General features: G+C 42.0%; 1 protein-coding gene across 4 annotated transcripts; it reads left to right on the top strand.

Annotated features, from left to right (window-relative positions):
* The first annotated feature begins 645 nt into the window (after positions 1-645).
* Positions 646-20,680, top strand: LOC117415359 (pleckstrin homology domain-containing family S member 1-like). 4 transcript variants are annotated; one of them, XM_034025595.3, is made up of 13 exons: positions 654-771; positions 1,257-1,301; positions 3,293-3,390; positions 4,273-4,391; positions 4,632-4,766; positions 5,904-5,982; positions 6,494-6,580; positions 6,935-7,024; positions 7,559-7,620; positions 8,123-8,188; positions 10,090-10,206; positions 10,483-10,595; positions 19,364-20,678. In XM_034025595.3, the coding sequence occupies exons 2-13, from the start codon at positions 1,262-1,264 to the stop codon at positions 19,396-19,398; spliced, it is 1,041 nt and encodes a 346-aa protein (XP_033881486.3). In that variant the 5' UTR covers positions 654-771; positions 1,257-1,261; the 3' UTR covers positions 19,399-20,678. The 4 variants fall into 4 exon arrangements, with proteins under 4 accessions (XP_058882036.1, XP_033881486.3, XP_033881487.3 ...); XM_034025596.3 differs by having other exon boundaries at positions 656-771; positions 8,126-8,188; positions 19,364-20,677; XM_059026053.1 differs by lacking the exon at positions 4,632-4,766 and having other exon boundaries at positions 646-771; positions 19,364-20,680.
* Positions 20,681-26,917: the final 6,237 nt, after the last annotated feature.

Below are 26,917 nucleotides of genomic sequence, written 5' to 3'. Positions count from 1 at the left end.
TTTCTGCCAGTTTCCTTGTGTATCACTTTACCTCCTGAGGAATTTCCCAGCCTAATGCAAGACTGTTAGTGGAAGACGTTCCTTTCAGCAGTGTATATATGTGTGTGTGTGTGTGTTAAGATACATGTTAATTATGTTGGTTTTACAGGGATAAGCCAGAGGTTTTTTAATGCCTTATTTCCCCAGCTTACTATAAATATAATAACTATGTGGTGTTTGTTAATGATTAATTGTTTTATCATGTCTTTATGTTTGGTAAATATAATGTTCATTAAGTTGAAGATTGGCACCCTACACCTTGATATCTCAGTTTCAGATAATTCAGCATTGTGCATTACAACCCCAGTGAATATATATACTGATAATTCAGCACTGTGTATTACATCCCCAGTTAATATATATTGATAATTCAGCACTGTGCATTACATCCCCAGTGAATATACATTGATAATTCAAACCTCTATTAAACAGTGCTGCATGGACATTTCTAAATAACGCCTGGAACTGGTTAAATTGTCTCTTGATTGTGTTAATGAACCCTCATCATCCCATTTAAACCTGGCTACCACTGAGCACATTCCAAACACGTATATTAGTTTGACTCAGAACTGCAAAAGAGGAGAGAACACATCAATAACCAGTAATATTCCTTGTGACGTATAAGGAAACTCCTTCAAAGGATCAGGTTTCACATATATATATAGAGCACACTTACTCTGAGAAGATTTAGCAATAAAGCACAAACATATTAAGACTCACACTTGTACCAAGGTAATGTTTCCTGGAATTCTGATTTTACATTTTTGAATGTGCAATATGACTGATGTGTGTGACATTGATAAACGTTAATGTTAGCTTTTGGTTGGGTATATGCATTGAGATGCATCGTATACTGTAGGCTAATAATTATGTAAACACTGAGAACACTTGCAACGTGTTCATTTTCTTTGTCTATTCAAGTTAGTTAGGACGTTAAGTCCGCAACATGCTGATTTTGTGTTTTTTGTTAAAGCTCTTCCATACATTTCTGGTACTGACCATGCTTTTGCTCTACACTTTTCTGTGTTTGTACCATGGAATACCTCAGTCAAAGTCAGGGTGATCAGAAATGCATGTGCCTTGTTTGATGCTCCGGTTAGAATGCAGTTTAAATGAACCTAAACTGCACATTGCTGTCATGTGTCTCAATCGCACTATTTCAATATCAGATAGCACATTGAATCTATAGTAAACAAAAATCATGTTTTCTGTGACAGGGTGAATGGATCGCTCAGTCAAAATGTCTGCTCAAAGGTTGCGAGGTAAGTTTATAATATTTTAGGAATGTCTTTTAAACTGTGCATGTTTTAGCAAAACGTTATCTTCACACAGGTTTTGTTATTTAGAACTTTTTATAAACTCACCCCAAGCATAGCTGTGTCATCGGATCTCCATTGTTCAGACCAACAGCACTGCTGAGTGAAGAATTTGATTGTGTTACCTGAAGTGTTTTTATTAAATTGAAAAGGTCATTTTAAAAGGTAACCTACTATATATATATATATATATATATATATATATATATATATATATATACACACACACACACACACACATACATATACATACACAGTGCCTACAGAAAGTCTACACCCCCTTTCAAAATTTTCACCTAGCCTGGAATTAAAATGCATTAAAATAGTTTTTTTTTCCCATTTATCTACACATCCTATCCCACAACTTCCAAGTGAAAAAAATGCTCTAGAAATTTATAGAAAATCTGTAGAAAATTAATTAAAAATAAAAACTGAAATAGTTTGGTTGGATAAGTGTCCACCCCCCCTTGTAACAGTAATCCTAAATTAGCTCAGGTGTAACCAATCGCCTTCAAAATCACACACCAAGTTAAGTGGCCTCCACCTGTGTTAAATTGTAGTGATTCACATGATTTCAGGATAAATTCAGCAGTTCCTGTAGGTTCTACCCGGCTCTGCTGGGTAGTGCATTTCAAAGAAAAGACTCAACCATGAGCACCAAGGCGCTTTCAAAAGAACTCCGGGACAAAGTTGTTGAAAAGCACAGATCAGGGGATATGTATAAAAAAATATCAAAGGCCTTGAATATCCCTTGGAGCACGGTCAAGACGATTATTAAGAAGTGGAAGGTGTATGGCACCACCAAGACCCTGTCTAGATCAGGCCATCCCTCCAAACTGGATGACCGAGCAAGAAGGAGACTGATCAGAGAGGCTACCAAGAGGCCAATGGCAACTCTGCAAGAGCTACAGGCTTTTATGGCTAAGACTGGTCAAAGTGTGCATGTGACAACAATATCCCAAGCACTCCACAAATCTGGCCTGTATGGTAGGGTGGGAAGAAGGAAGCCATTACTCAAGAAAGCCCACCTTGAATCCCATTTGAAGTATGCAAAAAAACACTCAGGAGATTCTGTAGCCATGTGGCAAAAGGTTTTGTGGTCTGACGAAACTAAAATGGAACTTTGTGGCCTAAATGCAAAGCGTTATGTTTGGCACAAACCCAACACAGCGCATCACCCAAAGAACACCTTCACTACTGTGAAGCATGGTGGTGGCAGCATCATGTTATGGGGATGTTTCTCATCGGCAGGGACTGGGGCACTTTTCAGGATAGAAGGGAAAATGAATGGAGCAAAGTACAGAGAAATCCTTGAGGAAAACCTGCTGCCCTCTGCAAGAAAGCTGAAACTGGGACGGAAGTTCACCTTTCAGCATGACAACAACCCAAAGCACACAGCCAAAGCTACATTGGAGTGGCTAAGGAACAAAAAGGTAAATGTCCTTGACTGGCCCAGTCTGAGCCCTGACCTAAATCCAATCGAAAATGTGTGGCATGACTTGAAAATTGCTGTCCATCAACGCTCCCCAAGAACTTGACAGAGCTTGAACAGTTAGGTAGAGACCTATCCCAACAGACTCACAGCTGTAATTGCTGCCAAAGGTGCTTCCACCAAGTATTAACTCAGGGGGTGGAGACTTATCCAGTTATGATCTTTCAGTTTTGTATTTTTAATATAGAATTTTTTTCTCAATAAAAACTTAACAGTGTGGAGAATGGTGTGTAGATAATTGGAAAAAAAATAATTTAAATGCATGAAACTCACTGACACAACAAAATGTGAAAAAAAGTTCAAGGGGGTGTAGACTTTCTATAGGCACTGTATATATATATATATATTGTTGTAACATAGCTCTGGTATTAGAAGGAGGAGAGATACTGTATATAACAGCATTCAAATTAAAACTAAGCTAATGCAGGTGTTGTCCCTAAAACAGCTCCAAGCTCAGTGTTTTACAAGGCAGTGGATGGGGTTGAAGAAATTATGAGTGGCTATTTGGTGAAGTCTCCTCCTTCAGGGCCTTTCTTTTACCAGGTAAGTTTCTAATGAGTAGCCATATTAAATATTTTAATGACACATTACAATTAAGTGGTAATTGATATATGCTGTTCTAGAACAGTAAGAACATGCAATATTTCATTTCATGTACTGTACTGTGTATATATATATATATATATATATATATATATATATATATATATATATATATATATATATATATATCTCAAACACTTACAGAAGATAACTACATGTTTGATGTGTGGAAGTCTGATGGAATAGCACAGTATTCATATTACCGGCACTTACTGTAGATTATATCTGGGATGGGCAACTCTGACCAGGTTTTTATTCAAACCATGTTTGTAGTTGTTTAATTGAATCAATTAAACCTCAATCCAGGCAGCAGGTAACTCCTTCCTTCTACCTGGAAAACCTGGTGAGACCAGCCCTCCAGGACCAGAGTGGCCCATGCCAGCCTTGCATCATGTAGCAGACTGAGCAGGAAATGAAGAATGTATGAATACAGGGTGTGATGAATGCAGGGTGTACAGAACAGATGAATGAAGGGTGTAATGAATGCAGGGTGTACAGAACGGATGAATGAAGGGTGTAATGAATACAGGGTGTACAGAACAGATGAATGCAGGGTGTACAGAACAGATGAATGCAGGGTGTACAGAACGGATGAATGAAGGGTGTAATGAATGCAGGGTGTACAGAACAGATGAATGCAGGGTGTGCAGAACAGATGAATGCAGGGTGTACAGAACGGATGAATGCAGGGTCTAGAGAATGGATGAATGCAGGCTGTAATGAATGCAGGGTGTACAGAACGGATGAATGCAGGGCATAAAGAATGAATGAATGCAGGGTATGGAGTAGATTTTTATTTTGTTTTTACTCTCTCATTGTTAGAAATCTTGGAAGAGGAGGTTTTTTGTATTCTGCAAGACCCCTGATAACGTTCATCTTCTGAAATACTGCAAAGATGAAGATGACAGAGACAAGCCACTAGGAGGCATCGACTTGTCTGTGTAAGTGTTTGTCATGCCACCAAGCTTTTGCAACCAGCTGACGGCTGGCAATGTATTCAGCACATACTTCTTCTTCTAGGGCATACGTGGGCTTCAAAAGCTTGTCTTTTTGCCAACATCTAAAGCTGGGCTGTATGAAATGTCATGTATTGGTCTTTCATAAGCCTCAAAACGAGAAAACTAAGGAGAGATAGTATAGCTCAGAGTTGTAAGCTAAAGTATGTTATTTTGTTTTGACAGCATTACACTGATTTTTCCTCATCCGGACAACCATAGGAAATGGAACTGGATACAGGGGATGTTTAAATGCCAGCCTGATTCAGTGCTTTACATACGCACCACAGAGAGGGAATATTTTCTCATTGGAGAAAACAAGTAGGTTACCATTCAAGTTATGGCCAGTATGTGTGCTAGTGGTGTGCTGCTTCAACTCTAATGACACCCAGGCAGCCCTGGAGACAAGTGGAGGGTGGAGGGTGGAGGGTGGAGGATGAAGCTGACAGACCTGAGGATTGAGTTGTCAGCCACAACATTCAGGGATAGTTAGGCTCAGTAAGTGAAGCAACAATCCTGACCCTTGCCAGGTCGGAGGGGATGAGTGAGGCTAAAGAACAGGCTTCTGACTTCTGACTGTAATGACGCTCCAGTCACTGCAAACCAGAATTAACAAAAAAAAAATATATATATATATTAAATATTTTTATAGATAGTAACTCTGCATAATAGCATAGTATTCATATAGCTGTTGGAATCACTATTACTACAGAATTTACAGAATTCTACTTAATCTAAAAAAATTAAAATACACTAATATTGCTGTCATACTGCATGCCACTATTAAGCAGAGCTGTGATTCTGGCAGAGAACTCACTTTAACCTTAGATTAGGCTTTTCCATTACCCGATCAAATCATCAATCTAATAGCTAGTATCTTATTTGTCCTCGATAAACAATGCGTCCAATGGTCGTCAAGGAAAGGATTTATATCTTACCTCAATCCATTACGTCCCTACTGTGTGCCAGAGTTCGCCTCTCCACTTATTTGCAGGCTAACTTAAAGGTAAGGGTACCTTGAAAGGCGAGGCCAAAAGCCAAAGAATGTAGTGCAAAATATGTATACTGTATTAGTTTGGTCTGGTCTAGGTTTTAATAAATAATCTATCGCATGAGTTTCCTGACTGAACCAGTGATCCATGACATGCTGTTTGTTGCCTATAGTTTATCCTACCATGGACCTAGAACCGTGTCATCTTTTGAGTTTCTCCCACAATAACCATTGAAGCTTATTCCAGGTTTATGGTCTAACTATTGTAATACATGTATGTATGTATGTATGTATGTATGTATGTATATATATGTGTGTGTGTATATATATATATATATTATATATATATATATATATATATATATATATATATATATATATATATTATCTATATCTATATATATATATATATATATATATATATATATATACATATATATATATATACATATATATGTTTGTTTTAGACAGGATGTGGATAAATGGTTCAATGCCATATTCTCTGTGCTGATGTCAATTTCGAAAGCAGAACCTTTGAGAAATACGGTAATTATAACTATTATTATTATTATTATTATTATTATTATTATTATTATTATTATTATTATTATTATTATTATTATGTGTGTAGTCATTATGACCTTTTATTAAACTAAAAGTTACTTTTGAACACAAGCAGCTCTGATATAATGGAGCTGTGGAACAACAACAAAGTTGCCTGTCCTGAAATGAGACAATGGCACTTAATGGGTTAACAAACATGACTATTAATGCATGCAAAACACAGTGAGATGTCTTTGATTTCTGCAGTGATGCTCAGCATCTGGAGCCTGTTTATTTAGGGGAATGAAGGATTTTAAGATGGACAGCGCTGATTAAGACTACTGCCCCATCAGCAGCTACTAAACAACCGTAGGAGGACATACATTTTTGTCTCAAGTCTTGGCACCAAAATGGTAGTGTAGCTGTTCATTTGGTAACAGGCTCCCATTGCTGTGTTTCAGTTCACTCAAGCTGCTCCACAGACAGTATCCAATGACTCTTCTGCTTTTTACAGGAGCAGGAGAGGCAACGATCCATGTCTGAGTCAAATGCAAAAAAAGCAATGAATGACCTTACTAAAAATAGCAGCATTCAAGAAAAGGTAATAACACATCTTGACAGACAAGACAGTCAGATTATAAAGTGTAATATATTATATATATATATATATATATATATATATATATATATATATATATATATATATATATATATATAATCTTAATGATCCAATAATAAAGTGAGTATGTGCTTATTATGCACATACTGCAGCAGACCCGCAATCAAATGTATATGGATTTCCTATGAATACATTGTTATTGCATACAATTATATGTAGAGATAGAACACAAACAGCCTCTATGAAAGACATCTCTACTGCCCATGATGAGAACACTGCATTTGGGTGTATCCCTGAGCTCTCCTCTCACAGCAGTAATGTTATGCTGTTTTCTAGGGTGCAACCTGTGAATCATTTACTGCAGATGCCAAGCTGAGACGGCAGTCTCTCTCGGAATCTTACTACAGTGTACCTAAATCTAGGGTGGTAAGCAGTGTCAAACTATTTTTTTTTTGATAAAGGAATGTTTCATCTGTTTTTTATAACTCTCCCCAGAACAAATGGGCCTGGCTCCTCTTGTATACTGTGTGGTCAGGTCTAATTGTCAATCAGACAATTAGAACCTGGCCACATTCTGCACATGGTAATCAGAACCTGGCCACATCCTTACCAAACTTTACTTCAAGTATCTAAAACTTGAATTATAAACAGCAACACAAAACAGAACCACACACAATATTTACAAATGTACTGCCACACCTTATTATAAACATACCCATAGCAGACTATGGCAGACTAATAATAATGATTATTATTTCCAGTGTAAAATGTATCTGTCACATATTGATTCAATATTATCTACCAATAACAAGTGATATATATGATCAAGTCTATGCCCATGAATACAGTATGATTAATTTTGTAACATCACGTCTGTCCTAAAATGGGTAGCCTTATAAGCCCATTTGTTTTCTTTGTCATAAAAAAAAAATCAATATTGTTGTTTTTTTTTCTTTCTAGGACCAACTACCTAAACCAGAACCAACTGAAAACCATAATATGTACATGCCTATGGCTTCAGTGTAAGTTCAATTAAATTGGATTCTGCTGCTATATAATTAATCCAACACAATATATGTTACAAGAGATCATGCCCTGGGCGTGGTATAGATTCACCTCAGAAAGCATAGTGATTTTCTGTCATCAAATTGTGTACAAAAAAACTATTGCACTACCTAGAATGGCGTGCTACCTGTGTACCTTTTGCCATATACCATCACCCACATTTGCATTTTGTTTTTACAATACGTTGTTGCACTACAGTATAAATGAAAGGCATGGGGACTAATGTGTGGTAAAGTATAGCCAAGCTGGGCAAAGGGAGGTAAAGCAGAAAGAGGCACTGTATAAGTGGAAAATGGCACAGTGGTGAAATGATATATACCCTTTACCTTCAAACACCATCATAAAAGTGGAGTAAAGAATACTTGGAGAATAAGGCAGTTGGATTTTCCACACAAACCAAACCCGAGGCCCCCTGCATAAGGCAAGACATGTCAGTCTTTTGTCTGTTTTGCTGTCTAGCAGGCTAAGAATAGTGGAGGAAGCACTGTCTGACCAAAACAGGGTCTCCACATCTCCTGCTTCAGGGTAAGTGTGCATCTATATTTAAACTGCATGGATTTATCTAAACGAGCGTGTGTGACGAGCATGTTTGACAGCCTGATACCAACAATAGAGAAATGAATGGAGCAGGTGATGTCAGAGTCACCAGAGCTTAATGAGGGCGGAAGCCTGCTTCAATTATTTGTCAGTACATTTAGTTCCCACTTGAAATTGAAAACAGAAAAACACAAGCACACACTGACCTAAGTGCAAGCAATGTACCTGTCTGTGTGGAGTAATAGGACAATGTGATTTGAAAATGGGCCTACTTTCCATCGGAAGCCACAATATGTGGCATTTGCCATTTATAATGTTTTTCATTAAAAAAAAAAAATAAGAAAAGAAAAACACGCTGATGTAAAATAATAAACCCATTCCGTCTCTGAAACTTGCCTTAAAGGAAAGAAATTTAAACTAATCAAATCACACCCAAAACATCCTTGAGCATAGACAAAGAGGACTGTTCAATCTGGAATGCAGCTGGAAGACCTGCAGCAAGAAAGAGAAAATAGCCAAGGGCTTTAATCTCTAAAATTCCAGAAGCTGTTCGAAACGAGTGACAGACTATGTAGATGGAACTCTACATTACAGGGTATACAGACCAAACTGAATGCCAGCTTTTAAATATGCAGCTTCCTTATGTAATTCCCACTGCTCACAAACTATGGGTCCCAGTTATATTGGTCAACAGTTTTATTATTATTAACCAGCTATACTTTTCTATCAATAAATATGAAAATGCAATGTTAATGCAATGACTAACAGTAACCTGGATAAATAAATAACCAATGCCAGCATTACTGCTAAACTAATGTGACACGCACACACACAGATGCAACAAATATATTCATTTGATGGAATCCATATGTATAAAGTCAATACCTTTGTAGCACAAATTCTCTTGTGAAAGCATGTTTCTGCATCAAAGCCTTTTCATTTTGGTTTTCAATACTAAGAACATATTCGGTCTGAAAGGGTCAAAGAAAGCACTACTGCTTTCACTGTTAGTAGTAAAAACTGTGCACAGTTTCATATTGGAGATTTCTCTGCTCCTCCTGTAAAGACACCACTGACAGAAGCTCTGAATTTGTATTTGATGGTTCTTTCTAGGAAGCAAAGGGACCCTTCTAGGAGATCCTGTAACAGCCTTGTACATTTAATTGACTGCATGACTGTTCAAGACTAGCCTCAGGTGTCACAAGTGCAGAAGTTGCTAATGAAACAAAAAAAAAAACAACAACACAACAAGAGACCCCCCTCACCCCCCCCCCCCCAGCCCTTCCACCTGAAACATAAAATCAAAGCTAAACAATTACAGAAATAGGATTGTGTTATTGGCAGTAATATGACAAGAATTCACAATAAAATGTGTGGTATCCTTTATCAGCGGTGACTGGCAAAAACTGGAAATGGAATGACATCATCAAATATTACCAGAGAGGTTTTATATTGCTGTTCATTGTCGTTATATAGTGAACCCTGAAGAAGCCAGCCACCAAAGGTACTAAACAGCGGGCCAGATTATCAAAACTTTATACTCTAAATGTCATTAGAAAAACCTTTTAGATATAGACTCACACAGTACAGTTACCAAAACTGACACACACAACACAGACAATTAAGGGTAGCTGTTTCTTATTTAATTTAGAATGTAAATGGTGTTTGTCAGGGCTGAATTCATGATTTTGAGTAAATTGCTTTGGGAGTCTAGCCCAATGGCGTGACAGCAGGTGACAGCTCAGTTCAACACAGATTTTTTCACAGTTATGGATAATATTCATATAAACTATTAACACACTCTGATCCGCACGTCAGACCACAATGTATAAACATTCAGTGACACAGGATGTGGACATTGAGAGGTTTCATTCATTTTTGTTTTTCAGAAACATTGCTGATGTCAGAAATCCACATGACTTTCACTTAGTTAAGAGAGAAGTACATGTAATTCAAGAAAATCCGAAGAATCACCTGACCCTTGCAGAGACTGATAGAAAACCTTGGTAAGCATTTAAGAACAAGAGGTGGAATGTCTTTTCCTTCTTTAAAAGTGTATATATACAAAATAAAAAAATAAATACAAACTACACAAATTATGAAATCAGAACTAGCATGGGTAGTAAAGTTGGGTCAAACTGAAGAGCAATTATTTTCTAAATTCTCCGAAGTGAATGAGAAATGAAGCTACAGTGAAACATAAAGTGCTCATAATGCTAATGGTAGCTATTATAGTACATTCCTGGACTGGTCTGCACATTGACCTCCTTATTCCTCTACAGTGTTGCCCACTGGCTGGGTCCAGATGATGGATGTGTGTTCCATAAAGGAGACCAGATTATTGCTGTAAATGATCTTGGGACTGACAGTACTATGGAAATTCAAACATGCTTGAGTAAGTTGTTAAAAAAAACCCCCAAAAAAACAGGTAAGTGGGGAGTATATATTGTGGGACTGTTTCTGAAAGACAATCACGCTCATAGGTTTTTTTTTTTTTTTTTGCCCTGCACTTAAAACCTAAAAAAAGCACTTAAGAAATACCAGCACTGTTATGATTTCCATTACACGAGAGTAGATGTTAAAACTTCATGCTGATTTGAACTCGGCTCTCGCCAAGATAAGCACCAACTAAGACGTAGCTTTACAGTAAACTAATGTGATCCATATGCGTCTCCATCCATTTACGTTTCCTTCCATATGATGATGTAGATATCCTTCTGTCTGGTGTTAATGGCTGAAGTGTAATGCTGGCTCCAGGGATCAGCTTATTTTGCCTCCCTGGCGCATCAGCACACACAACGGCTGCGATGCTGGCTCCAGGGATCAACCAAAGTGCGGCCTCCCCAGCGCATCAGCATGACAACCGTCTGGATTGAGCTAAGTAGGGTACATCTCTGGGGTTTTCAAGTGGGCACCTTCCATCCTCAGTGTTTCGTCGACTAGCCCACGACACCTCAAGAGGGCTCGACGGTGATTCTGGCGTCCCAGCATCACCCCCCTCCGTCCCCCACTCAACTCAGCCCAGCTTACTTACCTGTCCCCAGCCAGAATCTTTCCGTCTCAACCACAGCCAGTTGCTGCTCCTCTCTGCTGCTTCAGATAAGTTCTTCACTGTGCGACGCAACTCTTGGCCACTGAATCCGACGTCTCTGAGAAACCGGGTTGTAGAATGTGCCACAAATCCTCGACAACCCACTTCCACTGGGTAAACCCGAACTCTCCATCCTCGCTGTTCCGCTTCAGTGGCTAGTTGAGCATACCGCAGTTTCTTCCTCTCATACGCCTCATCTACAGCGTCCTCCCATGGCACTGTTAACTCTACCAGGTGAACAAGGCGTGCTGATCCAGACCACAAGACAATATCTGGTCGAAGGTTAGTGGTGGCAATCTCAGGTGGAAAAATAAGCCGTTGACCAACATCTGCCAGCATATTCCAGTCTCTAGCAGCTTCCAGTTGTCCTGGGCGAGGATTGGTTTTAACACCTTTTCTTGGTGGTTGCTCTCCTGGGCGGAGGAATGTTGTCTTTTGTGTGTAATGTTTTGATGGAACAGGTGGCAACTTGTTGGTCATGTTACGCTTGTCTTCCAATGCTAAGGCCAAACATCGCAGCACCTGGTCATGGCGCCAAGTAAACCGTCCTTGGCTAAGAGCCACCTTACATCCTGTCAAAATGTGCCTTAATGTTGCAGGTAATGAACACAAAGGACATGAGGGATCCTCTCCTACCCAGAGGTTTAGGTTCTGTGGTGATGGGAGAACATCATATGTTGACCTGATGAGGAAACTGATCCTGCTCTGTTCCATTGACCATAGGTCTTGCCAGCCAATCTTGCGTTGTTCCACACTCTCCCATCTCATCCATTCTCCCTGTTTGGCCTGGGAAATGGCCTTTATACACCTCATCCTCTCCTCCTGCTTTTGCACCTCGTTGACTACCAGCTTCCTTCTTTGAGCTGGGGCCGCCTTGTGCCATGTAGGAGGAGTTGAACTGAAACCAAGACCCCCTCTTCCATGCTGAACTTGCCCCATGATATCACCAATTCGAAGGGCAGCCTTTGCATCTTCCACAGCTTTCTTTGCCGCCCACTTTCTTCCAGTTTTCAACACAGGTGCTGCCTCCCTTACGCATTTATCGCGTGACTCTACTAATGTCATTTCCAGTCTGACCTTGGCGCACTTAAACTCCTCGGTTAGAGCAGAGACTGGTAGCTGCAGTATTCCTTTACCATAAAGTCCCACTCTGCTGAGGCAGCGTGGAACTCCCAACCATTTCCTGATGTATGAACTGATTAAAGCTTCCAGCTTCTCTACTGTTGTCAAAGAAACCTCGTACACAGTCAGTGGCCACAGCAACCTCGGCAGTAGACCAAACTGAAAGCACCAGAGTTTTAGTTTACCTGGTAGAGCGCAGCTGTCTATGCTCTTCAACCCTTCCACTGCTTGTTGTCTAACTTCTCCCACACGAACTGTGTCCTTTAGATCCCCGTCGTACCATCTCCCAAGACTCTTCACTGGCTTCTCAGACACTGTTGGTATTGCCTCACCATTAATGAAGAATGTTTTATCTACTACTTTGCCTTTAATTATAGAGATGCTCCTTGATTTAGTGGGCTTGAATTGCATTCGTGCCCATTCAATGTTATTGGTTAACTTGCCCAATAATCGATTAGTGCAGGCTACTGTTGTAGTCATGGTTGTCATGTCATCCATGTATGCTCGAATTGGTGGTAGTCGCATTCCAGAAGCCAAGCGCTCTCCTCCTACTACCCATTTTGATGCCCTAATGATTACTTCCATTGCCATGGTAAAAGCCAGTGGAGAAATGGTGCATCCTGCCATTATTCCAACCTCTAGGCATTGCCATGTAGTGCTGAATTCTGAAGTTGAAAAACTGAATTGCAAATCTCCAAAATAGGCTTTCACTAAATTTGTTATTGTCATCGGTACACTGAAAAAATCAAATGCTGCCCAAAGTAGTTCATGTGGCACTGAACCATATGCATTAGCCAAATCCAGGAATGTCACATGGAGCTCCTTCCTCTCCTTTTTAGCTGATTGAATTTGTTGCCAGATCACATTGATGTGTTCTAAGCAACCTGGGAAACCTGGAATGCCCGCTTTTTGTATTGAAGTGTCAATGAAGCAGTTCTTTAATAGGTAAGCTGACAATCTCTGAGCAATAATGCTGAAGAAAATCTTGCCTTCTACGTTTAATAGGGAAATGGGACGAAACTGACTGATGCTTGTAGAATCTTTTTCTTTAGGTATAAAGACTCCACCTGCTCGGCGCCATGCTCTTGGTACAACCTGTTTTTCCCATGCCACTTTCATCAATTTCCACAGAATTCGTAGAACTCCTGAAGCACTCTTGTACACTCTGTACGGAACTCCATTAGGCCCTGGAGATGATGAAGCCCTTGCTTTTTTCACAGCTTGCTCTATTTCTTTCCACTTAGGTGCACAGTCCTCCATTTGGTATTCTGGTGGATTGATAGGTGGGATGTCTGACGGAATTGACATAGGCTCCTGCCTTTTTGAATCTGTATGTGTTTCCTCCAAATATCTCTCCAGCTCAACCTTAGATGCTTTTAGTGTGCCATTCTTCTCACTGGTGAATAACTTCTTTACAAATTTGAATGGGTCTTTATAAAAGTTAGTTCTCGCACGCTCCTTCTTTTTGTAGCGTTTCCGTAGGCGCTCAGCTCTGCGCAATGTTGCAAGCTTATCTTTTATGACCCTTTGTAAGAGATTGAGTCCCTCCTTCTGACTTTGTTCTGCTCTTCTCCATTGGTTCCTCAGCTGTCTCCTTTCTCTAACTAAGCGTTCAATCTCCTGCTGCCGTCTAGACTTTCCAGGAATAGTTTGTACTTTTTCCTTCCTTTTTTCAACTCCAAACCTCTCACTTCCATATGCGTAGATGATGTCCCCAAATTTATCCAGCTTCTTTTCAACTGTTCCACTTAATCTTTCCAATGCAACGCAGAGATCTGTGTTTACTGTGTCCCATGCAGTTTTCTCACAAGCTCTTGGCCATTTAACTCCAGGCTTGTGCCCGTTGAGGTTCTTTTCTCTCTTATGCTGGTTTGTCTGACCGGGTTCACAAGGATCATTAGGTTCATCACTAACTGTGTCCATGCAAGTCCTCCTCACATCTATGACAGGGGTGCTGATATCCTGCGAACTGTGGTTTGCTTCCTGTCGCTGGATTTCATTCGACTGACTTGACTGACTTCGTAAGAAGTACTGATCAATGCGAGGCCCTTGTCCCTTCTCCCTCAAGCATTTCATTCTCCCTTGATGAATCTTCAAACCCCTGACCGTTGTCGCCTTGCTCCAGCCGCAGACACAAACCTGGAGTTCCATGTCTTTGTTAACTGCAGATCTTGAACTAGTCTTTTGTGAAGTACTCTCCATACTCATATCCGTTTCCGTTCCCAAGTCGTTAACCGTGTTGTCCAACGTTGAGTCATCTTCCGCCCCCGCTCTCGCAGACTCTAGGGGTATTTTTCTCTTTAATTTCTTAGAAGCCTTGGGCGGGTGTCTCCAGCATCCTGTAAACACAGAGCTGGATACTGCCGACAAGGGTAGCTAACCCTTACCAGCCCCAATGGGGTCTCTTTCCTCCTGTCAGCTGTCTCTCCAGGCTGTCACAAGGTCTTTCCCTTGTTGCCAGCTGCACTATTCACAGCAGTCACTGGACGTATCCAGATCTTCATGATTTCCATTACACGAGAGTAGATGTTAAAACTTCATGCTGATTTGAACTCGGCTCTCGCCAAGATAAGCACCAACTAAGACGTAGCTTTACAGTAAACTAATGTGATCCATATGCGTCTCCATCCATTTACGTTTCCTTCCATATGATGATGTAGATATCCTTCTGTCTGGTGTTAATGGCTGAAGTGTAATGCTGGCTCCAGGGATCAGCTTATTTTGCCTCCCTGGCGCATCAGCACACACAACGGCTGCGATGCTGGCTCCAGGGATCAACCAAAGTGCGGCCTCCCCAGCGCATCAGCATGACAACCGTCTGGATTGAGCTAAGTAGGGTACATCTCTGGGGTTTTCAAGTGGGCACCTTCCATCCTCAGTGTTTCGTCGACTAGCCCACGACACCTCAAGAGGGCTCGACGGTGATTCTGGCGTCCCAGCATCACCCCCCTCCGTCCCCCACTCAACTCAGCCCAGCTTACTTACCTGTCCCCAGCCAGAATCTTTCCGTCTCAACCACAGCCAGTTGCTGCTCCTCTCTGCTGCTTCAGATAAGTTCTTCACTGTGCGACGCAACTCTTGGCCACTGAATCCGACGTCTCTGAGAAACCGGGTTGTAGAATGTGCCACAAATCCTCGACAACCCACTTCCACTGGGTAAACCCGAACTCTCCATCCTCGCTGTTCCGCTTCAGTGGCTAGTTGAGCATACCGCAGTTTCTTCCTCTCATACGCCTCATCTACAGCGTCCTCCCATGGCACTGTTAACTCTACCAGGTGAACAAGGCGTGCTGATCCAGACCACAAGACAATATCTGGTCGAAGGTTAGTGGTGGCAATCTCAGGTGGAAAAATAAGCCGTTGACCAACATCTGCCAGCATATTCCAGTCTCTAGCAGCTTCCAGTTGTCCTGGGCGAGGATTGGTTTTAACACCTTTTCTTGGTGGTTGCTCTCCTGGGCGGAGGAATGTTGTCTTTTGTGTGTAATGTTTTGATGGAACAGGTGGCAACTTGTTGGTCATGTTACGCTTGTCTTCCAATGCTAAGGCCAAACATCGCAGCACCTGGTCATGGCGCCAAGTAAACCGTCCTTGGCTAAGAGCCACCTTACATCCTGTCAAAATGTGCCTTAATGTTGCAGGTAATGAACACAAAGGACATGAGGGATCCTCTCCTACCCAGAGGTTTAGGTTCTGTGGTGATGGGAGAACATCATATGTTGACCTGATGAGGAAACTGATCCTGCTCTGTTCCATTGACCATAGGTCTTGCCAGCCAATCTTGCGTTGTTCCACACTCTCCCATCTCATCCATTCTCCCTGTTTGGCCTGGGAAATGGCCTTTATACACCTCATCCTCTCCTCCTGCTTTTGCACCTCGTTGACTACCAGCTTCCTTCTTTGAGCTGGGGCCGCCTTGTGCCATGTAGGAGGAGTTGAACTGAAACCAAGACCCCCTCTTCCATGCTGAACTTGCCCCATGATATCACCAATTCGAAGGGCAGCCTTTGCATCTTCCACAGCTTTCTTTGCCGCCCACTTTCTTCCAGTTTTCAACACAGGTGCTGCCTCCCTTACGCATTTATCGCGTGACTCTACTAATGTCATTTCCAGTCTGACCTTGGCGCACTTAAACTCCTCGGTTAGAGCAGAGACTGGTAGCTGCAGTATTCCTTTACCATAAAGTCCCACTCTGCTGAGGCAGCGTGGAACTCCCAACCATTTCCTGATGTATGAACTGATTAAAGCTTCCAGCTTCTCTACTGTTGTCAAAGAAACCTCGTACACAGTCAGTGGCCACAGCAACCTCGGCAGTAGACCAAACTGAAAGCACCAGAGTTTTAGTTTACCTGGTAGAGCGCAGCTGTCTATGCTCTTCAACCCTTCCACTGCTTGTTGTCTAACTTCTCCCACACGAACTGTGTCCTTTAGATCCCCGTCGTACCATCTCCCAAGACTCTTCACTGGCTTCTCAGACACTGTTGGTATTGCCTCACCATTAATGAAGAATGTTTTATCTACTACTTTGCCTTTAATTATAGAGATGCTCCTTGATTTAGTGGGCTTGAATTGCATTCGTGCCCATTCAATGTTATTGGTTAACTTGCCCAATAATCGATTAGTGCAGGCTACTGTTGTAGTCATGGTTGTCATGTCATCCATGTATGCTCGAATTGGTGGTAGTCGCATTCCAGAAGCCAAGCGCTCTCCTCCTACTACCCATTTTGATGCCCTAATGATTACTTCCATTGCCATGGTAAAAGCCAGTGGAGAAATGGTGCATCCTGCCATTATTCCAACCTCTAGGCATTGCCATGTAGTGCTGAATTCTGAAGTTGAAAAACTGAATTGCAAATCTCCAAAATAGGCTTTCACTAAATTTGTTATTGTCATCGGTACACTGAAAAAATCAAATGCTGCCCAAAGTAGTTCATGTGGCACTGAACCATATGCATTAGCCAAATCCAGGAATGTCACATGGAGCTCCTTCCTCTCCTTTTTAGCTGATTGAATTTGTTGCCAGATCACATTGATGTGTTCTAAGCAACCTGGGAAACCTGGAATGCCCGCTTTTTGTATTGAAGTGTCAATGAAGCAGTTCTTTAATAGGTAAGCTGACAATCTCTGAGCAATAATGCTGAAGAAAATCTTGCCTTCTACGTTTAATAGGGAAATGGGACGAAACTGACTGATGCTTGTAGAATCTTTTTCTTTAGGTATAAAGACTCCACCTGCTCGGCGCCATGCTCTTGGTACAACCTGTTTTTCCCATGCCACTTTCATCAATTTCCACAGAATTCGTAGAACTCCTGAAGCACTCTTGTACACTCTGTACGGAACTCCATTAGGCCCTGGAGATGATGAAGCCCTTGCTTTTTTCACAGCTTGCTCTATTTCTTTCCACTTAGGTGCACAGTCCTCCATTTGGTATTCTGGTGGATTGATAGGTGGGATGTCTGACGGAATTGACATAGGCTCCTGCCTTTTTGAATCTGTATGTGTTTCCTCCAAATATCTCTCCAGCTCAACCTTAGATGCTTTTAGTGTGCCATTCTTCTCACTGGTGAATAACTTCTTTACAAATTTGAATGGGTCTTTATAAAAGTTAGTTCTCGCACGCTCCTTCTTTTTGTAGCGTTTCCGTAGGCGCTCAGCTCTGCGCAATGTTGCAAGCTTATCTTTTATGACCCTTTGTAAGAGATTGAGTCCCTCCTTCTGACTTTGTTCTGCTCTTCTCCATTGGTTCCTCAGCTGTCTCCTTTCTCTAACTAAGCGTTCAATCTCCTGCTGCCGTCTAGACTTTCCAGGAATAGTTTGTACTTTTTCCTTCCTTTTTTCAACTCCAAACCTCTCACTTCCATATGCGTAGATGATGTCCCCAAATTTATCCAGCTTCTTTTCAACTGTTCCAGGGAAGGGATAACAGCATTGCTGTGGCATGTTACAAGGTAATAATCAAACTCCAGAGTCACAAAACCATTATGTGAACGAGGGGAGTTTCATTTGTACGAGGAACATGCCACAGCAATGCCGTATCACTATTATACGCGGTTTCTTTGTAAAAGCAAGGCTTGAGCATCCCTGAGCAGCGTTTCAGCAGTAAGCAGGGTCGAGGGTTCCCTGAGCAGCGTTTCAGCAGTAAGCAGGGTCGAGGATTCCCCGAGCAGCGTTTCAGCAGTAAGCAGGGTCGAGGATTCCCCGAGCAGCGTTTCAGCAGTAAGCAGGGTCGAGGATTCCCCGAGCAGCGTTTCAGCAGTAAGCAGGGTCGAGGATTCCCTGAGCAGCGTTTCAGCAGTAAGCAGGGCTCGAGCATCCCTGAGCAGCGTTTCAGCAGTAAGCAGTGCTTTTAGAACAGGTATTGATAATTTGGGTCATCTTTTCTGTATTTGAGGAATAACAGAAAGCCTGACCTCCGTAGAAAACAATGGGAGAGCAGCATCCAGCTGTTGTATAATATTTTATGTAATATCATACACAATACTTACCGTGTTGACGTGGCTAAAATTTTTTATTTTACTACCGGTATATGTTTCAGTTGGACAACGAAATATAACACGATTCAGCCTTGATAGCTAAAGTACATTTTGTAATGGTACTATAAATAATATTATTCCACTGCTTTATACAAAGGGTTATGTGCAGCAAGGTTGTTGCTACAATACTGTATGTATGTACAGGTGTTGCTAGAATACTGTATGTACCACTTTCTGGGGTCTACACAGTTATACAAATTGTCATTATTTTACATTTTGTGCTATTGTATGCATTTTCTTCCCTTATTGTTTTTAATAACCCATAACAATGCAGAGTTTATTCTTTAAAAAAAAATGCACCCTCGAGCTGAAGATTACACTTACAGATCACAATGCCCACCGAGCAGCTCATGGCTGATAGTGTTATGTTGTAGAATTTATGTTCAACTTCCATCTCTGATTTTTTTTTTTTCTTAGGTAAAAATAACAACGAAGAGATCCCGAGGACCTGAATCTTTCAGTGTCGAGCAATGCTCCTGTGAATAAGCTGAAGGACCACACCTGACATGGTAAAGAGCCCTTACAGGACACTGGGTTAGGACTTTCATTAAAATGTTAACTACACCTCACAGGGCACTGAACGGACTGTGTAATTTTTGTATGTAGATTGTACACCACCCTCGGGCGATGGTGGGTGTCAGGGGTCCAATAAAAATCTGTTATATATCGAGGGGCGTGATATAGCGAGAGACCCACAGAAAAACAAATAGGCTAACAAATACTGTACATTAACCACTCCCTCGTGTTATCGGAGGTGTCGGGGTCCAGTATAAATCCTCTAGGCAAACTGCTTTTTCTCATTTGTCGTATAAAAAGCAGCTCACCGTTTTAATTCGTAGAGCAGAGGGTAATTGCTTCTCATCAACTTCAGTCTCTAATTAATTTCACAAGTCTTCCTCTCCTTTCTCAAATGCACAAACTGCATTGAGAATCCATAAACATAAGACTTGTTCCTAAGGAGCTGACGTCACTGCCCTGTGACTTCCTAATGCATTGCTGCCACACGTGAACACCTCGTTGGCTAAAATAAAAACTGCTTCAGCAAGTAGATATTGAATTTGCATTGTGTTACTGTGCATTACGTGTGTATATAATAACAGTACGATATTAATGCTTTGTTTTTAATTGCTTTGTATATTGTTTGTGATGTGCAGTACGAAATAAAACGAACAGTAATTCTTAGTGCCTATGTATGTTGAAGCTAAGACAATGTAATCGATGTATGTAAATGTGTGCATTTTCCAGTGGCATTATACAGTAGTTTAACTTGTTTTTGTACTTGTTTTCTTTTGCATACTTTGAATTAAACAAGCATGTTGTTGAAATAGCAACACACCAGTTCCTGTGTCTCATACAGTACTATTTCCTTATGACCTATGTGTTACAGCCCTTTGTCATGTTGCTGTCTCCCTTACCTGCTGCCACGTTGAAGATTCCTGTACTTTAATTCTATTCAGTGCACAGCAGAAAGGCATTGCTCAACACTGAAATCTGTTTAACATTTCCCCCCTCAAAATGACTAAAGCATGACATGTGCTCCTTTGGCACATGCTTCTTGGGCTGTGGAATGTGGGTGTGATGATGGTTTAGCCTAAGATGTACTGCCAATAGAGATTAGCACAGTAAATGAAGCCAGTTTTTGGGTTTTTTTCTGCACAGATATGTGGTTCTGTGTGAAGCATGTTAATAGAATGAATGTCTCTACACGAGACCCAGACTGCATGATGTTCAGGTCCAGTGTGGCGTGCGTTTCCACAGTTATGAGAGGAAGCTTTGTTCCTCACTGTAGGCTGTATTTAAACATTCACTATTCTTCTAAATGAAATAAACCAGTTACTACATGAATGAACAGTGTTCATAGCAAACAAAATCCTGCTGTTCAACAGTAAATCAGTGTTGTAGTACTATATGTTGTCCATGTGGTGGCACGCTATGATTAAATAAGTGCAAGACAAGATTTTAATTGTGCACGACGCAAAAATCAATTTTTTGTTACATTTAAAAAAAACTAACACACATGTGCACTCTACAGTTCAGTTAGCATTCCGATAAACGCATAGGCCTGCTACAGTGTCATAAATAATGCTGAAAACTGGTATTTAAAATCATTTAAGTTCAGTATTTGAACTGAGATATATATATATATATATATATATATATATATATATATATATATGACATTAACACTGTTTTATATTAAATATTTATTCATTTAACATTTCTGATATATTACATTTTCTTTATTATATTTGATAGTACTTCATATTAAGTGTCTATAATTCAAATATCTGTGCACAAACTTGGCAATTTCCTACTGAATTTGTTCATTTATACATTGATTCCGGGTGCAACCTATACGTTTTTCTTTATATTAAACCTCTAACCGTAACATTCCAATGAGAACAAACAGGTATTATTAGTTCCTGTATTGTAAGCACATTTAAATCATATTAGTGTTTATTTTAAATATTTTAAAAGTGTTTCAATCTCCTCCCCCCTCCAAAAAAACACCTTCTGGACAAACAGAAGAAAGGGTTAGAACAAGCAGAAGAACAACAACACATACCTAACAATGATGTAAGATGTGTTCTTGAATAAAGAGAAAGTTGCACACTTATATGATGCATTTTTTCTTTTTTTTTTTTTTTTTGTGGTTCAGAGGGTGACCCCAAATAGGCCACATTTTTCTCAGACACGTCTTTCTACACATTGTTAAATGTGACCAAAAACAAAACCAAACATATCGTTTTTCAAAATGTTCTATGACATTTTTTCTTGAACTTAAGTGCCAGAAACAAAGATCAAAATAAGTCATAAATAGACTTGCTGAGTAAAGTATTTAAATAGCAACTGAAAAAAAAAATGAAAGGGAGAACATCGTGTACAAGTGAGAGCTTTAAATTTTTTTCTCTCCATATATAATGTTTGATTTTTTTTAACCATCATCTTATTGTGACTAGTAGAAATGCTATATTATTTTGTAAACTTCCCATGTATTTCTGTAATTTCTTTTCATTTCTTAAACCTAGAAAAAATAAGAAATTGTAGGACCACTTGACTGTGTCTAGATTTTATTTGGTGGGGGGGGGGTCCAAATGATTTGCGTGAATCATTTAAGTTATCATATTTGTGTAATTTAAATATTCAACATGTACACTTCCTGGATCTAATGTCACTGAAGGACAGAGAAATAATGATACAGCACTGGAAATGGAATGTATTATTCATCACTTTTACTGACGTTGCAGATCATTGGGCGGATCTGTACTCCCATCTATCAATGCGGTTTTGTTCAGTAAGCGCTAAGGAAATACAGGAGGCTAATTTGATCTTTTAGCAACTAGTTTCTTTCAGGATAATAATCCTCAGGGGCAGTTCATGCCCGATCTTCTCCAGCATTGTTTGGAACTGTTTACCGCTAGTTGCTAGGGTTTCAGATATTGAACTCTTTTTGGTCCTCAATGACAGATCGGTAGGCTCTTGAAAATATCACGCAAGTCCTAATTGCCTGACTTTATCCCAATGAGCATCATCATTCACTTCATTAATCATCATAGGTACAGCTGCTGAAAATGAATGAGACACACAGCCCACGACAAAAACGTTTCTTTAAAAAAACAAAAAGCAAGGACGTGGAATGCGATCAAAGTTGTCTTCCAACAATGTAGCTATAATTCATTACAATTAAAATGGTAGCATTGACAGTGCTGATTCCAGATTTAAATACTGTCCCATTCGTTTGGTATTACCCTTTTTAAATGATCACCACCAATTAATTCATCCAAGAATTGACCCTGCATTTTAATAAACCAAAATACGTCCTGTTAGACTACATACAATGCTTATTTTTCTACTATTAAATATGCCAGTATGTCCCTTGAGACCCTAACTTGTGCTGAGTGGACAACTGAATAAGTATTTAATCTCAATACTCCTGAAGTAAAATATTACCCCACATCAACTGAATTATTCTTGCTTTGTCTCAAAGGCTTAGGTAGACCGAATAATCAAAAAAAAGAATTACTCCGTCATATTCATATTTTGTGGAACGTGGTAGAAAATGAAAACCATCTGTTGTCTTTGACTGGAATGGTTGGTGAGGAAACATAACCTGCTCTATGATTCATTTTTCAACATGAAAGTTTTCTAGCAGACAGAACGTGCAAAGTAAAAAAAAAAAAATATATATTATTTATTTATTTCTTAGCAGACGCCCTTATCCAGGGCGACTTACAATCGCAAGCAAATACAAATACATTCAAGTGTTACAATATAAGTCATACAATAAGAACAAGAAATACAATAATTCTCAAGTGTGACAAACCACAATTCAATAATACAGCAGATAATAGTGAAAGTTACATCAGGATATGATTAAGTAGTGATAGTTACATCAGGATATGATTAAGTACAAAATACTACAGATTAAACACTTGGGAGATTACAATATTCTGAGGTACAGGATTAAATGCAGTAAAATAGGGGGCAGATAAGAGCAAAATAAAGCATATTTAAATGAAGGGTGATAGTGTCCCAGGATACAACAGAGGAGTTCTACAGGTGCTGTTTGAAGAGGTGAGTCTTAAGGAGGCGCCGGAATGTGGTCAGGGACTGGGCAGTCCTGACATCTGTAGGAAGGTCGTTCCACCACTGCGGAGCAAGGGTGGAGAAGGAGCGGGCTCGGGAGGCAGGGGAGCGTAGCGGAGGTAGAGCCAGTCTTCTAGTGCAGGCGGAGCGGAGAGGTCGAGTGGGGGTGTAGGGAGAGATGAGGGTCTGGAGGTAGCTGGGTGCAGTCTGATCAAGGCATCTGTAGGCTAGTACAAGAGTCTTGAACTGGATGCGAGCGGTGATCGGGAGCCAGTGGAGCGAGCGGAGTAGTGGAGTAGCGTGGGCAAAGCGAGGTAGAGAGAACACCAGGCGAGCAGCAGAGTTCTGGATGAGCTGGAGCGGACGGGTGGCGGACGCAGGGAGGCCAGCCAGGAGGGAGTTGCAGTAGTCTAGGCGGGAGAGTACCAGGGCCTGGACCAGGAGCTGGGTAGCATAGTTGGTGAGGAAGGGTCGGATTCTTCGGATGTTGCTCAGGAAGAATCTGCAAGTGCGTGCCAGAGTGGAGATGTGCTGGGAATAAGAGAGGCAGGGGTCCAGGGTGACTCCAAGGTTTTTAGCTGAGGAAGAGGGAGAGAGTGTGGTAGATTCCAGAGGAACAGAGATAGAGAGATCAGAGGAGGGGGAGGAGGAGGGAAAGAAAAGGAGGTCAGATTTAGAGAGGTTGAGTTTGAGGTGATGCGAGTGCATCCAGGAGGAAATAGCAGACAGACAGGTAGAGATACGGGAGGAGATGGTGGAGTCAGAGGTGGGGAAGGAGAGGAAAATCTGAGCATCATCAGCATAGAAATGGTATGAGAAACCATAGGATGCGATGAGGGGGCCCAGGGAGCGGGTGTAGAGAGAGAACAGGAGAGGACCCAAGACTGACCCTTGGGGGACTCCAGTCAAGAGAGGGTGAGGTGTGGAGGTTGCTCCACGCCAGGTTACCTGGTAAGTGCGGTTGGAGAGGTAGGAGGAGAACCAGGCCAGAGCAGTGCCAGAGATCCCCAGGTCAGCAAGAGATGATAGTAGAATAGAGTGATCAATAGTGTCAAAGGCAGCAGAGAGGTCGAGGAGAATTAGGACAGAGGAGAGAGAGGCAGCTCGGGCACACTTAAGTGAGTTGGTGACAGAGAGAAGGGCGGTTTCAGTGGAGTGAGCAGAGCGGAAGCCAGATTGGAGAGGGTCAAGCAGAGAGTGGTTGGACAGGAAAGCAGAGAGCTGGCGGTGTACAGTCCGCTCGAGGGTTTTGGAGAGGAAGGGTAGGAGGGAGACAGGACGGTAGCTCTGGAGGGAGGTGGGGTCGAGGGTAGGTTTTTTGAGGAGGGGAGTGATAGAGGCTTTTTTGAAGGCAGAGGGGAAGATGCCAGAAAGTAGAGAGGTGTTGAGGAGGGAGGAGATGAAGGGGAGTAGAGCAGGAGCAGCAGCTTGAAAGAGGTGAGTGGGGAGGGGGTCCAAGGCACACGTGGTGGGTTTGTGACCCTGGAGCAGGGAGGAGAGGTCAGAGTCTGAGAGGGGCAAGAAGGTGGAGAGGGAGGGCGAGTTAGTAGGGGATGTAGTGGGTGTAGGGGTTGGAGCAGGAGGGGGTGCGGGGGAGGGAGAGGTGTTAAAGAGTTTGCGGATATCTGAGATTTTAGAAGAGAAGAAGGAGGCAAAGTCGTCAGGGGAGATAGAGGAGGGAGGAGGAGGGGGGGGAGGGTTTAGGAGGGAGGAGAAGGTAGAGAATAGTTTACGTGGGTTGTTAGTGGAGGCTTGGATTACAGATTGGAAATAAGCACATTTAGCAGAGGAGAGAGTAGAGGAGAAGGAGGAGAGAAGAGTGCGGTAAAGGTCTAGGGCAGCAGGGAGTTTGGTTCTCTTCCATTTCTTTTCAGCAGATCGCAGTGTGATTCTTGCCGAGCGGAGCACAGAGGAGAGCCAGGGATGGGGAGGGGAGGGGCGAGCGGGTCGGGAGGTGAGGGGACAGAGGGAGTCGAGGGAGGAGGTGAGTGAGGAGAAGAGGGTGGAGGTAGCAGAGTCTACGGAGAGTTGTGAAAAGGAGTCGATAGGAGGGAGGTGAGAGAGAGCAGTGGAGGCAAGGACAGAGGGGGAGAGAGAGCGGAGGTTACGGCGAGAGGCGACAGTGGGGGTAGGAGGAGCAGGGAGAGGGGGGAGAGACAGAGAAAAAGAGATGAAATAGTGATCAGAGAGGTCCAGGGGGGTGACAGAGAGGTTGGAGGGGCAGCAGGCCCTGGAGAAGGTGAGGTCCAGTTGACGGCCAGCTTTGTGGGTAGGAGGGGACGGAGAGAGACAGAAGTCGAAGGAGTGAAGGAGAGGGAGGAATCCAGCAGAGTGGCTGGGGTTGGAGAGATGGATGTTGAAGTCACCCAACAGGACAGTCGGGGTAGACAGAGAGGGGAGGGAGGAGAGTAGATAGTCGAGTTCATCCAGAAAGTGAGTGAGAGGCCCAGGGGGGCGGTACAGAACAATGAGCAGGAGTTGACAGGGAGAGGTTAGTTGGACTGCATGAAATTCAAAGGTACTGACAGAGAGGGAGGTGAGATCGGAGGGGACAGAAAAGAGTAAGGAGGGAGAGAGGAGAAGACCCGTCCCACCTCCCCGTCCGGTGAGACGCGGGGTATGGGACAGGACGTAGAGAGAGGACAGGGCAGCAGGAGTAACAGTGTTATCAGGGGACAGCCAGGTTTCAGTGAGAGCAAGGAAATCGAGCGAGAGGTGGGAGGCAAAGGCAGAGATGAAATCAGCTTTGTTAGCAGAAGAGTGACAGTTCCAGAGTGCACCAGAGAGTGTGCGGGAGGGGGGGAGAGGCAGAGAAATGAGGTTAGAGGGGTTGGAGGAGCAACAGCGGAGGGAGGGCAGAGGACGAGGACGGGAGGACAGAACAGGGATGTGAGAGACAGTCATAGCAGGACAAGCAAGACAAAAGGCACAGTAGGAGCAGTGGGGTGGAGGATACAGACCTGACTAGTAGATGGCTTCTTCCAGAGCGCTGTTAGGTTCGGATCTATTGGAACAGCGTCTCAGCGCAGGCCTCCCCTCGCTGGACTCCCACAGCTAGACTCCCGGCTCTTTTGTTGAGGCTCTTCTGTTGGCTGGCGCTTCGTGCTGGCGCTAAAATAAGCTGCTTGAATAAATGTTGTTACCCCTGCTTGGCAAAAGAACCAACTAAACTGTGTGGAAACCAATCAAATAGCAAAATCAACTGCTAATCAATTTAGCCACTCACCTGGTACTAATCACACACAAACTCAGCCAATTCAAACACCACCTTACAATGTCACCAAATGTAGTAGTTACAATTACAAAAAGCAGGAACTTATCTATCTGCCTCTCTCCCTGGTTCCCTGAAGACATATATACAGTGCCTTGAAAAAGTATTCAGCC

This window comes from Acipenser ruthenus, chromosome 7 (assembly GCF_902713425.1).
Source record: "Acipenser ruthenus chromosome 7, fAciRut3.2 maternal haplotype, whole genome shotgun sequence".
NCBI classification, from domain to species: Eukaryota; Metazoa; Chordata; class Actinopteri; order Acipenseriformes; family Acipenseridae; genus Acipenser; species Acipenser ruthenus.
The sequence above is the reverse complement of the archived record's forward strand: the minus strand, read 5'-3'. Positions and strand labels throughout refer to the sequence as shown.